This window comes from Magallana gigas, chromosome 3 (assembly GCF_963853765.1).
Source record: "Magallana gigas chromosome 3, xbMagGiga1.1, whole genome shotgun sequence".
NCBI lineage: Eukaryota > Metazoa > Mollusca > Bivalvia > Ostreida > Ostreidae > Magallana > Magallana gigas.
In genome coordinates this window covers 25917896-25932245 of record NC_088855.1, presented here as the reverse complement: position 1 = coordinate 25932245, position 14350 = coordinate 25917896, and the positions used below count along the sequence as shown (strand labels likewise).

Below are 14350 nucleotides of genomic sequence, written 5' to 3'. Positions count from 1 at the left end.
AAAACCCCTAATTACGTAACGCATAATAAAATTTTTATAATGTATAGTTTTATTAGTAAAAGATGAACATTTTTGCTTCTTAAACATATTACAAAATATTTCTCAGTAAAGTGCTATGGAAGAAAGACTTTAGAGCCCTTTTGGCCCCTAAGTTGATGGACCAGCCCCTTTTTCTTGTTATCAAACGAAAGCTCTTGGAAATATAAATTTTATTTGATTTATATGTTATGGTAAAATATTTTCAGGAAAGGAGATAAAGAACGAAAACTACTGTGGTTTCATCAATATTCGTTGAATACCAATTTTCGTGGATTTCGTTATTAAGTTGATCCACGAAATTCAATGTTCATTGAAGTGCAATTTCTATTAACATTTTGTATTGATAAGGTCATTGGCCACGAATTAACGTATCCTTGAAATTGTGATTTTCACTTTATCCACGAAAATTGATACCCTTGAATATTAATGAAACCACAGTATTAAAAATTACGTCGTTTTTCAAACTTGATTTTTGGGTCCAGGCGAGCTTCGACGCCTTTAAAACCAGACAACCATAAATGACTTTAAACACATCTACAATCTTTTGTCTACAATCCCTGAAAAAGCATCAAAAAGTTATACCTATATTGTAACAAAAAAGTCATAACTAGAGTGTAACTATTGATATAATTTATTTTTTCCATAAAAATAGAATAGGTAGAAAAAAGTAATCAAAAAGTTATACTAAAGTTATCATTTAGGTACAAAAAAGTTAAAAATTAAAGTTACAGAAAAGTTATCATTTAGGTACAGAAAAGTTATCATTTAGGTACAGAAAAGTTACAGATGTAGGTACAGAAAAGTCATACATATAGTAACAGAAAAGTTATCATTTAGGTACAGAAAAGTTATACATAAAGGTACAGAAAAGTTATACATATAGTTCTAAAAAATTATGTTTAGGTACAGAAAAGTTATAGATGTAGGTACAAAAAAGTTATGATTTAGGTATAGAAAAGTTACACAGAAAAATTACAGATGTAGGGAAAAATTAAAATATCTATAATAAACTTCAGATAAAAAAAACCCAGGTAGTTGTACAGGTGTTATACTGATAAAAAAATCCCTCATGTTGCCATGAAGAACTTCGCTCTTGAATAGGAATTAAAAATTATATCTGTTCATGTGAGCAAAAGAACACAAGTCATTGTTTTTGTGAATCAATATGTTTACTGAATTATATTTACATCTAATGAGTATGTTTTCCTCAATTTCTTATGGAAACTTATAGATAACGCCTTGTTTATCGATTGGTCGAAACCTACAATGACCTTAGAAAAATCACTGACTGTACGAAATAATCAGGATGATATCAGACTCACATTCCCATTGAAGACAATTTGGCTGTTTCTTTTAGCTAACGTACTGATGCACATTAAGAATAATATAGTAAATTTAACTTACTTTTTACAAACAATTTATTCATTTGTTAAACGAAGGATCTAAATATAAACAATATAATGCTTTCTTTGATGATTCATGCAGGTAATGAAGGGAGCGATGATTGCAGAAAAAATTTACATAACTCGCTAATGCGAACAATGTATTTTTTCTGCAATGTCGCCACATTCATATCCTGCATATATCACCAAAGAAAGCATTTTATTATTTACATAATTATCACAAATCATTACAGACCCTTTATGCAAGATTTTGAAATAAAGCAATAATCTAACATAAAAGCATTTGGGATTACACGTGTGTCTAATGTTCTTGCTAAATTTGAATAGAAAATTTGATAAACATTATTTTGTAAACCAAACTTTGACCAAAACCTTCATAAAGCATGTTTTAGGTTCCTAACATATATATACTAGCATGATTTTGTTCCAAACATACTAGTATGCTTTTTAAAACAGTCCTGGTTCTAGATGATACCAATGACCTGCAGTAATTTATCAGCAAACAACTGGATCTGTTTCTTGAATCTGTTCCTAAAATGTATAAAAAGGAATGTTTCATTCTGGCAATTTTTTACTTCATGTACTTTCATTGTAACTGTTAAAATCCTTGACAACTACCTTATACTTAAAACAGAAAATTATATAGCATACCCATGTTGAATATATATGTGACCAGCACCTGGCAGGTGAAAACTCGTTTCTGTTTACATGGCTGCATGTATTTCTATGGGAACGGTTGCTCTTGCATCTGATATCTTTATAGTATTATTCTCGTCCTCCATCAATCTCAAAGAAGGCAATAAAATTTAAAACATGATACTGTTTGACAATTTTTAATATACGTAGCATAAATTATTATCAAATATCAGTAAAACGTTTCAATTCTCTGTTGACCTGGTACCACCCTCCCCCCTCTCTAAAAAAATTAACATTGATACAGCAGTTGCCATTATATTCTCAGATTTACAATAATTCATTATACTAAAAGATATACATAATATATATATATGGTTAAAATCTGTATATCTTATTTCTACTTGATAAACACACACACTTACTTTTTTCATCTTGTATTAATGATGTATCTTCAATCTGGTGTACAGTCTGCTGAACTTGGTTGGGATTTTTTTCTGCAATACAATGATACTCTTTTTAAAAGAGTCGGCCATAATTAGATTATAGAATGTACATCACTAGATATACATGGCTGCATAGACTTTGATATAGATGATAAAATCATGCACTTCTTATGAGAATTCTAGAAATATTCCAAATGGAATTCATTTCTAAGTGCAAAGCAATAATATAAATATTGAGATATGCAAACACAAATAAATTATTTAAAATGACTTGTTTGTATATCAGACTTACCCACAACTAAAGCCATATTATCCAGGTCTTAGGGATGTCTATCTTTATGAAACCACTGCTTGCAGTTTTATTACTACATACAACACGCTGTGATTCTGCATATTTCTTGAAAAAATAAGGAAAATCTTCACAACAACTCCTGTCTTCTTTGCCCATTTCAAAATTTAATGGCGGAATGGCAATTGTCCAATCAGAATTCACGAAAGTCAACGTTTGAAATTTTGGCCAATCACGATACAGCCACGATTAATACCAGGATTAATTTTTCAAATTTATTTTAGTTAAAAAACAATATTATTTACTTAATATTATTTAAAGAATTCTGCATTCTAATGAAACGAATTTTAGTAATATTTTCTTTCCTTACAACCTGTTAGTTTATTAACCGATCATCAAAACTGGGCATTTCCGGTCTCAAGAGCCGCCATTTTGAATAATTTGAGGGAATTTTAACAAGAGGCCCATGGGCCACATCGCTCACCTGAACACCAGTTCCTTGTAACATTACATATCGTAGCATATGCTTTTTCTATTTTAAACATTGAACCTCTTTCTGGGGACCCAGTATTGGTCCGAGGTTTATGGTTGGCTTGAACAACATAAATAGTAACATAGGAATGAAAATGTGTAGCACTGCGGTGGGACCGCACGTACACAGCCTGAAAAACTGAACGTAGAAGAGTTCCATTTTAAAAGGAATAACTCTCAGACTGTAAATAACATCAAGAAAGATAACTCTTGGTTCCACTACATTAGAGTTTACACAAGTTGAGGATCCTTGCATAGTAATCTCACAAACTGTAGCATTATAGTTCTCGAGAAAAACTTTTTAAAAACATTTTCAATATATGTTATTTGTTGAACTTTGAACCCCTCTTGGGGCCACAGTATTAGTCCAGTGCTAAAGCTTTATTTATTTGGAATCTACATTATTTGAGGATGCTTGCATAGTAATCTCACAAGCTGAAGCATTATAGTTCCCTAGAATTTTTTTTTCAACATTTTCCCTCTATATTTCTATGCTATGAACACCTCTTGGGGCCCCATTATTAGATTGAGGTCACGGCTTTTATAATTTCGAATCTACACTATTTTAGGATGCTTACGTAGTTATCTGACAAATTGATGCATTGTAGTTCTCGAAAAGAATATTTTGAAACATTTTCCATATATACTTCTACATTTAACTTTAAACCCATCATGGGTCACCAGTATTAGTCCAGGGGTCACTATTTTAAAACTGTCGAACCTTCATTATCCAAGGTTGTATGCATGATAGTAATCTCACAAATTGAAGCATTGTAGTTCTCGAGAAAAAGATTTTTTAACATGTTACCTTTATATTTCTATAATAAACTTTGACCCACTCTTGGGGCCCCAGTATTTGCCCGGGGGTCACAGTTTTACCAATTAGGAATCTACATAAGCGAAGGATGCATGCACAGAAATTTCACAAACTATAACATTGTAGTTCTTGAGAAGAAAATTTTTAAACTTTTCCTTTATGTTTTTTAAAATGTTAAAATTTTGAACCCCTCTTGGTGCCCATCAATTGTCCGGGAGTTACGATTTTTACAAATTAGAATCTACATTATTTAGGGATGTACATGTATGCATAGTAATATCCCAAACAATTGCATTATAGTTCTTGAGAAGAAGATTTTAAAACATTTTCCTATATATGTTAAAATCTAAACCCCTCCTGGGGCCCCACTTTTTGTTCGGAGATCACGATTTTTACAATTTAGAATCTTCACCATATATATAAACTTTTTTGTAAATATTGGCATTTTTGGTGCAGTAGTTCTTGAGAAGAAAATTTTTAAACATTTTTCATATGTAGTTCTATGTTAAACTTTGAAACCCGCCTGGGGCTGCAGTTTTGGTCTTAGGGTCACGATTTCTACAATTTAGAATCTTCATTATACATATCAAAGGCCGGAACGCCCACAAAGGCCTCGAGCTGACATTTTCTTTAAAATAGGTATCATTAATTTAAATTTCTGTACCAATAGTCATATATCAAATAATATCAGACTAAAAATATTTTGTGTCAATATATAAGTACATATTATAGTATTTATTGCAAAGCAACATACAAATACACACAAAACATGGGTTCATCAACAAGATTTCACAATAGCCCTCGCCATGCACCGTCCTCGACCAGGGATCCCGCGAGATAGAGATCCTTGCACGCACTGTCTGAGTTAGGTCGTATGTACAATAAGTCCATTAATACCACAATATGCAACTATATCTTATTTGCAATTATAACATTACCATGTGATTGTATACTCAGTATAATTCCTTATAAAATACGTAGTGATGCATTTGTAATACGATGAATCATAACTCATCATGGATACAAAAATCGAAGAAATTTCAAAGTTCAAAAATAATTATCTTTTTTCTGCTTTAAACACTCTTTGAGCAAATTTTACGAGTTCATCATTTGTATACAAGGGAAACACATTAACAGTGTTTCCTTAATTATAATAAAACATACTTTTTAAAAAAAATTAATTCCCGTGTGAAACAAGTTAATCTATGGTATGGTTGTTTATAAATAAATCCACACCACGTGCGTTGATCTGCCGTTTCTATAATGCTCAACCAACCTAGCTGCAATATTGCAACAAAATCACAAGATAAATTTATCGCTTATATTTATTTTGGAGACCGTGCCCGATAACAAATCAATTTTCATATTAATTTTTATTTTTATCGGGCACAGTATCCAAATTTAATAAAGGCGAAAAACTAAAATTATATTTAGTGAATTTTTACATCTAATCGTATTCATCCGTCATTTCTTGATTAAACAACCTTATATACTTATGCAATGAGTTGTCAATAATCAGGGAGACACAGTTGGGTTTTTTGGTGCACAATTTAGTTGAATAAATGGAACAAAAGTCATGAAAACATTTTTCCTATGTATTTCTATGTTAAACTTTGAACCCCGCCTGGGGGCCCAGTTTTGGTCCGGGGGTCACGATTTTTAAAAATTTAGAATCTTCACAATATAAGCAAGCTTTTGTGTAAATATTGGCATTTTTGGTGCAGTGGTTCTTGAGAAGACGATTTTAAAAACATTTTCCTATGTATTTCTATGTTAAACTTTGAACCCTGCCTGGGGCCCCAGTTTTGGTCCGGGGGTCACGATTTTTACAATTAGGATCTTCACTATATATACAAGCTTTTGTGTAAAAATTGACATTTCTGGTGCAGTGGTTCTTGAGAAGAAGATTTTAAAAATATTTTCCTATGTATTTCTATGTTAAACTTTGAACCCTGCCTGGGGCCCTAGTTTTGGTCCGAGGGTCACGATTTTTACAATTTAAAATCTTCACTATATATACAAGCTTTTGTGTAAAAATTGGCATTTCTGGTGCAGTGGTTCATGAGAAGAAGATTTTTAAAGACATGCACCCTATACTCACTGTTTCGCAATTATCTCCCTTTTGAAAAATGCTGTGCCCTTTATTTTAGCAATTTATCATCCCCTTTCCATAAGCATGCTTTGTAAAAAATTTGGTTAAATTTGGCACAGTGGTTTTTGAGAAGAAGTCGAAAATGTGAAAAGTTTACAGACGGACGGACAACGGGTGATCAGAAAAGCTCACTTGAACCATTGGTTCAGGTGAGCTAAAAACTAAATGAATTTAAACACCAATCCATTTTTACAATTGATGAATATGTAAAACCAAAAATTATAACATCTTTTTTAAATAAAACATGTTTCCCAAAGTTTAAAACACAGTCCTTATAGCTATGTGCTGTTATAAATTACGATGAGAGATAGGCTAGTTCAGGGAAACATACAGATGGAAATAGCAGTACTGTTCTTTGTTAACAACATGTCTATTACTGTGGAATCATTGATATTCGTGGTGGCTCAATTTTCGTGGTATTCGTGGGTAGTCCAATCCCATGAATTCAAATCCTCAACGAAATCAAATTTAGAAAGAATTATCTTTGTTACTGAAACAGTAACTGACGCATCCACGAAATTACACCCTCTTGAATGAACAAAAAATTCACAATCCACGAAAATTGGCCCCCACGAATTTAAATGATTCCACAGTAATCAAATATGTGAAGAAATATGGTGAACCCATCTCATAATAACAAACAATACCAACAACCCTCCCCCCCTTCTTCGCATGCATTCGATGTCGTGGGAAAGTTCTGAATCAATTTCTAGAAATCTACTCTATTCCTTCATTCATTCATGGGGTAGGCCATGTAAAATTGGAAAATTTTCAGTGATAATATAAAGTTGATGCTACCCCTTAGTATTTAAAAGCGTTTAAACGAAATCGTAATGTCTAATAATAAAACAGATAGATAACAAAATAATGCTTGCAGGAGCAAAATAAAAATGTCTGCTGGTCAAAACACACACATAAACTTTTTTTCTTAAACAAACAGCAGTGTCATCACAGCACGGACTAATTAATCATGACCCCTTTAGACACCCTTTACTGTTAACCTGGGATGTGTGTGCGTTCAGGCGGAAAGTGATTTCCTGTTTCTGCCTTATAAAAACAATAACATTTAGGACAGGTGTTTGTGTTGCAATTGATGGACTGGATTCCCTTTATAATGGTTATGTCATTGTTTTCAAACAAATCTGAGTAATTTTACTACCCAGTGTGTGATTAACCTACATCTAACACCCCCCCCCCCCAAACTTATGGTGATTTTTATAAAAAACAAAAACAAAGTTATAACGATATTTTGTATTAGTTTTTAGATTTATTGTGATAAAAGTCTACTTTAGACTTGAACCTCTTGGATAAGATACACTTAGCTTTTTAGTGTAAAAATGACTAAGTCCAAACACAGTCACAAATTGACTAAGTTCAATGTAAGTACATTTTAGTTATACTGAAAAGTTTCTAAGTTCAGTGTAGGTACATTTCAGTTATACTGAAAATTTACTAAGTTCAGTGTAGGTACATTTTAGTTATACTGAAAAGTTTCTAAGGTCAATGTAGGTACATTTTAGTTATAGTGCAAAAAGTGTAAGTCCAATCTAGGTACAAAAAAGTTATAACTTTTATGTGCCTAAATCTTGGGTACATAAAAGTTACACTTTAGTTACAGAAAAGGTTTGACTAAGTGTAACTTTTTTTTTGTATGGGATTACCAATCCAAAGTAGGATAACTTCTAAAAAAAAACCAACTATTTAAATGTTTGTCAAAATTGCAAATTAAATTTGTTTTCAATGAAATGTAAAAAGAAAAAAAGAATAAATTAACGACATTTAGCATGTGAGTGTATGTAGATCGGAGAGTTGACTAAATTATTGTGAATGCGCATTGCCCTACATTTCAGTTAGAAAAGATGGATAAGTACATGTAGTTTGAATGTCCAAAATAAGTTTCTGTTTTTTGAGGAGTAGAACTTCTTTTTTCAAAGTTAACACTTCCTTTTCTTCTTTGATTTAAGAATCTCTTCCTCTAGTCGCTGGTTGTCTAAAGTTAAGTTGATTTCTTCCAATTCTTCAAGCTTTCTCTTTCTTGATGCACTCTCTGAAGTAAATTATTAAATACAAGTACATGTACTTCATATGATTCATCCTACTTATAAACATTTTAAAGGTTTATTGTGAGTGTTGAGAGAGAGAGAGAGAGAGAGAGAGAGAGAGAGTATGCATAATTATCTAGATATATCTATATAAATCAATGTATTTATCATAAATTGGAATGGATACTTACCTTTCTTTTCAGTTCTTTTTGAACTTTTTGCCTGTTTATCTGCATACATTAGAACATCAGAGAATTTTTAATTTCCCAATCAAACCAATTATCAAAACAAGTTATAAACTAAATTCACATAAAATTTATGCCAGCATAATCAGTCTCCTATTGAAAAGTGTAAAATTGGAATATGAACAAAATTCCTCCCTGTCCTAACAAGGGTCTAACTGGTCATAATATAAAACTTTGTAGCTTGCTTCCACGTTTCTTTCATAAAAACAAACAAACATTTGTTCAATTAAGATACTGAAAGATAACATATAGAAACAACACTAACATTGATATTACCTTGTAATGAATCAAGGCTAATTTCCAAAGGCGCAGTGCTTGCAATTGCAGGAAGTGTACTATCAGCTGAAATCTCAGCTATATTGAGAAGTAATAAAAAACAAGTGTAAACTGATAAACGTATTAGAAATTCATTCAATTGAGTACTGATGATACTACTTGTGTTCCGCATGTAAATACCAGCTGTGTTTGTCGTAAACAACTAAATAAATTAGTAAATATTAACATTAAACATTCACTTATTAATCAGTTCCAGTGACATGGAATACCTCTGTCACATAAGTAACAAGATAAACTTGACTGTACCTTTCTGTGAACAGCCAGCTGCTGCCTCAGTATCTGGGACCAGTGGTTCTGATATGCTCGGTAATGGAGCTATGTAAATTAAATCAAGCATAAATACATGTATGTTAAGCATGTAATATAAACTGACAGAAATAACTTCAATGATGTATGAATTCAATCCTAATTTAAACACCATAATATCTAATAAGTCTTCTAATTTAATTTAAGGACATTAACACAATTTTGTCTTGTATCCTATCTTATGTATATATTATTTAATGCATGTGTGTGCGAGTGTGGATTAATATATTGTTGATTTCATACCATCTGTATCAATTCCTTCTTCCACACCACAGAGGTTTGGCTCCCCATCAGCCAGGCAGAGGTACGTCTCCTCACCTGGTGTGAGTGGAGTTAGTGGGGGCCGCCACCAGTCTTGGGACGCTTCAGCCCATCAAGCTTTTCTTTACCTTCGAAAAGAAAAGATATGAAACAATTAGAATCTTTTAAAAATAATTCATAGTTATCTATCATTGTCCTTTAAACCTAGAGTGATTTTTTTTAACTTTATACATTACTTTTTCATGCATAAAAAACATTCTAAATTGCCATTTCATTAAATTATTTAATAAATAATGAAATACATATTGTCAGTTATCCATATCTTTGGAATATTGAATACTTAATATGATTTGGTCACTCGATCGATCCAGTTTTATTGGAATGCTATAATTTTAAATTATATGACTGAGTCTTTTGTAAATAGTAATGTAATACACTTGCAGACACCAGTGTAAAAATTAAATATATGTACAGTATATTGGGTATTCAAAAACTCAAAATATTTATGCCCAATAGACTCATAAGTCCAGCATGTGTATAATTCAACAGTCAAAAATCGTTCAGAGCAATAATTAATCTGCTTGATTTTTCATTCAATTTGTGTATTAAATTGATTGATAAAAAGATTAATCATACAATCACCATTAAATACACATATACACACTTACTTCTTGACTTCATATTGTAATACTTTTTCTTCACCTCCTCCCATTCCCCTTTTTTAATGTCGAACTGTCTACAATAAAGGAAAGCCTATTAATGTATGCACGCGGAACTATAAATAGAAATGGAAAACACCATTGACCAAGCATTATGAATCATGTACGTGATTGTTGTATGTACAAAAAAAAATACAAGTATGGCTCTATATTTTCGCACTGAAGTGTGGTATATATTGGTCATGAAAATAAACGTAATAATTGACGTACGTACAACGTATACATCTATTCCATGTCATTTACAAATTTAGTTTTAATTACACTTTCATGTTGTCTTAAAGCTTATGATCGTATCGAAACTTCAATAGATACTACAAGTATATAGGCCAAGCGGCTAAACTGTAGTCCTACGGCAAATTCGGGTTGGTATAGACATGCAAACGCTGTACATATATATAAAGACATTTGCGGTCCTCTTGTTGATTTAGTTTGCTTATGACAAACACTTCACATATTTTTTTTATTTCAGATATTTTTTATTGTTAATTACTTCTAAAGATTAACTTACGAGTTCAGTCGGTCTGCAATTTTTTGCCACTCTCTTTCCCTCCCCTTCTTAATCCCACACCCCTTAAACGACCCAAATAGCACGGTTGCCCTCGCTTTTACTTCCTCAATGAGGGCAACTAGAGCTCCACTAGACCCCTTCAGTCATTGACAAAATTCCGCGAAAACCGTCTCGCGAAAACATAAATTTGAGAAAATTCTCAACTCAAGTTTTGCGAATTACTCAGCTAAGAATATTCTCAAGTGGCTTTATGGCGGTGATTTTGAGAATATTCTTAGCTGAGTAATTCTCAAGACTTGAGTTGAGAATTTTTTTGAGAATTCTCAAAGTTTTATGGCGGTGGACCCAGGTTTTTTTTTTTCATTTTTTTCAAAATTCATTTCCGGTCGTCCGTTTCCTGTCCCGTGCCAAAAAGCTATGGACAATGATATTTCAGAAACGATAAAGACTTGAACCTCTAAACTTTGAGGGATGATAGACCTGAAGCTGTAGATGTGTTTAAACTATTTTGTTTTGTTCGTCGTAACTTCCGGTCGTCACCGGAAGCACTTCAAAAATTATGTTTTTACGCATTTTATTTGTTTCACACAGAATTGATATATAAGTATAAACGCTTTCATATGTCATCTATCCGATGATTAATAAACACAAAAAAAAATACTTCCGGTGAGATATCTCAGGTATTCTTTTTAAAACAAATATTATTACAGCGAGATCTCAAAAACTGTAAGTGACCAGGACACGAAACTTACATGGATGATAGACATTTGATAGAAGATGTGTTTAACCGTTTTTATTTTGTCACCCGTCACTTCCGGTCCACACCGGAAGAGTTCAAACAAATCAAGTTATTTAAGAGTTTTACTGTTTTTGTTTGACAATGTAAGATAAATTGATAGCCAATAATATACATATTTACATGTGTTAACATTATTTTGTTTTGTTTGGCGTAACTTCCGGTTGTCACCGGAAGCACTTCAAAAATTAGTTTTTTTTTCCATATTTTATTTATTTTAATTAAAATGAAAATATCAGTATACAATCTTACATATGTCATTTATATAATGTTAAATTAGCAAATAAAGTGTAACGTGTCGCGGCCTCGACCAGGCGTCTCGGTCCGTACCCGGTTCACCCGAGTTCTATAGGGAATGCAAACGAAGAGTAAAATGACACTTGCCAAGTGCCTCTATGATGTACAAAAACGCTTTAATTCAAAATATACAGATATTGGTTAACCACTGCCTTGTGGTAATTCTCAATATATACAGATATATATAAGCCACTGCCTTGTGGCTATTTCTATGTTTGTCAACCGCCCTTGCCACCTGGCAAGGCAACTTGTCGCTCAGCCACTTGGTATTGCAACTCAGTCAATCAATCTGGCTATGCCACTTGACCTATCAATTTGTTACATGATAAAAAAAGCCCAACCTAATCAACTTTAATAAACCAAAGTTTCAACTTACAGAATTCACCGACGTGATATTCTCCTATACATTAATTCGTATCTAGGGATTACTTCTCGTATCAGTCTTCTGTAAAGACTATACAATATCAAACACAACAAGTAGTAGTGACACCATCTGACTCTTAAATCAATTGCATTATATCTCACAGAAGTGTTTAACGACAGCCAAACATACTTTCTCGATTTATAAGTCTATTTGACTACAATAACTGTTTTTGTTGTTTTGTTTTTATATAATAATAATAATGCTTGAATAACTCTTTTAATCATTTGACATTTTGATTACACTATTTACAATAATTACTAATAACAAAAATACAAACAAAGGAAGATAACTCTTTCAACCGTTTCAAAAGTTTACTTCCGGTGAGATATCTAAAATACCTCTATGTAGCTTTCCTTTTAACAAATTTTATGTCCGCGAGATTTTTGTCACTGTAAGTGATTGAGACACGAAGCTTTCACGATTGATAGAAATGTGATTAGGGATGTGTTTAACGGGTTTAATTTTGTCAACTGTCACTTCCGGTTTTCACCGGAATGGTTCAAACGAATCATGTTTTTAACAAGTTTAACTGACTTTTTGGGGTGTTTCATCTAGCCTAATAAAGAGTAATATACGCTAAGCAAATGTACGAGAAATATCAGCTTTTGTTTTTATTAATCACTTCCGATTGTCCGTTTCCGGTCTCGAGACAAAAAATATTGTTTCAAAGAGATCTAAGATTTGGCAGAGACGTGAACAACCAAACCTTGAGGAAAGATTGACTTATGATTGTACAAATGGTTAACATTTTTGTTTAGTTCGGCGTTACTTCAAGTCGTCACAGAAAGTACTTCAAAAATTGATTTCTTTTTCATTCTCTTTGTTTTACTTGTAAGTAACGTCTGGATATATCATTCACAATAATTATCATATCCACTTTTTATTCTATGTGAGAGAAGCAATGTCTTACAGTTAAATTGATACATATATATCAAAACGGAAGACCTTTTTGTTGCTTTTGCAACAATTGTCTAGTTTAATCTATACTTATAGAACTAAAATATCCCCATAAAACAAACATAGGACAGGTATAGAGATGTATATCAAATTGAAAACGGATGGTTTTGAATTGACATTTATTTTTTTCTATGAAATATAACGTCAATGTGTCTCCATAGACACAGAAGTTCTAAGAATAGACTGGATTTTTCATGTTCTAAAAATAGATCCCATGCCGACTGATTAAAAAAAGGGTAGCCTATAATTGAGGCAAAGTTACAACTTTGTTACTAGAGTAAAATTCAAACTTTTTTTCAACAAATGGTTGTAAAGAGGACACCATTTAACCCCTTTCATATTTTTTTCAGATATTTAAATCTTCAAAATAAGTCTGTAGCTGCGCAGTTCGACAGCTGCCCTGAGTGATTAAAAAGGCATTGTCCTGTTCTTGCATGCATACTTTTCAAACAAAATAGCATGAAGGACTTCCTATTTTTTGCTTTTATATCTTTTGGCAACATTTTTGGCCAGTTTCGGGCACAAACAAGCCAGTTCAAGAAATGTTTACATTCTTATCCTCAAATGTACAAGATGGCCGCACCTGCTATTAAAGGGATAGCGGCGATGAAAAAGAAATATTGCCGACAGTGCCTTTTACGAGTAGTGTTCAGTGGTGACTCAAAGATAACAATATTATTAAGTAATTGAATTTCGGCGGGGCCAACTTTCGTACTGCCAAACAATTATTAGTAATACAGTCTCAATGAACTATATTTCGTGATTAGACTTTTTCTTAAATGACACCTAAATATTTATCACGGATGTCGATTACAGAAAAATAGAATTAGATGTGGTTTAATGGATACACGGAATCGATCATGGCATTTTATTTTGGCATGTGTATAAATGTACCCTCATGCACTAATGAAACATATCGGAAAACAATCAAATTGATTTGCAGGTACAAGACTTTGATGATTTGAGAGCTCAATACTACCACGGTATAATAACCCCAAGTGACGTCAACAACGTAGATGTGACCGTATCAGCAAACGCACTGTATGGTATCACCAATGGTATCCTCTCTGGACTGGTTACCACCGAGGTCTTGGAGGATCCAGAAATCCAGGTCATTATCTGGAATGCGAATTAAAAAAAAAATTCAGT

At 32.5% G+C, this 14350-nt stretch overlaps 1 protein-coding gene across 2 annotated transcripts in view; it reads left to right on the top strand.

Annotated features, from left to right (window-relative positions):
* Positions 1–14350, top strand: part of LOC105330289 (uncharacterized) — a 122917-nt gene that overhangs the window by 22323 nt on the left and 86244 nt on the right. For both annotated transcript variants that reach the window (XM_034443490.2, XM_066079070.1), the window contains exon 4: positions 14145–14312. In XM_034443490.2, coding sequence (XP_034299381.1) covers positions 14145–14312 — 168 coding nt within the window. The remainder of the gene's footprint in view (positions 1–14144; positions 14313–14350) is intronic.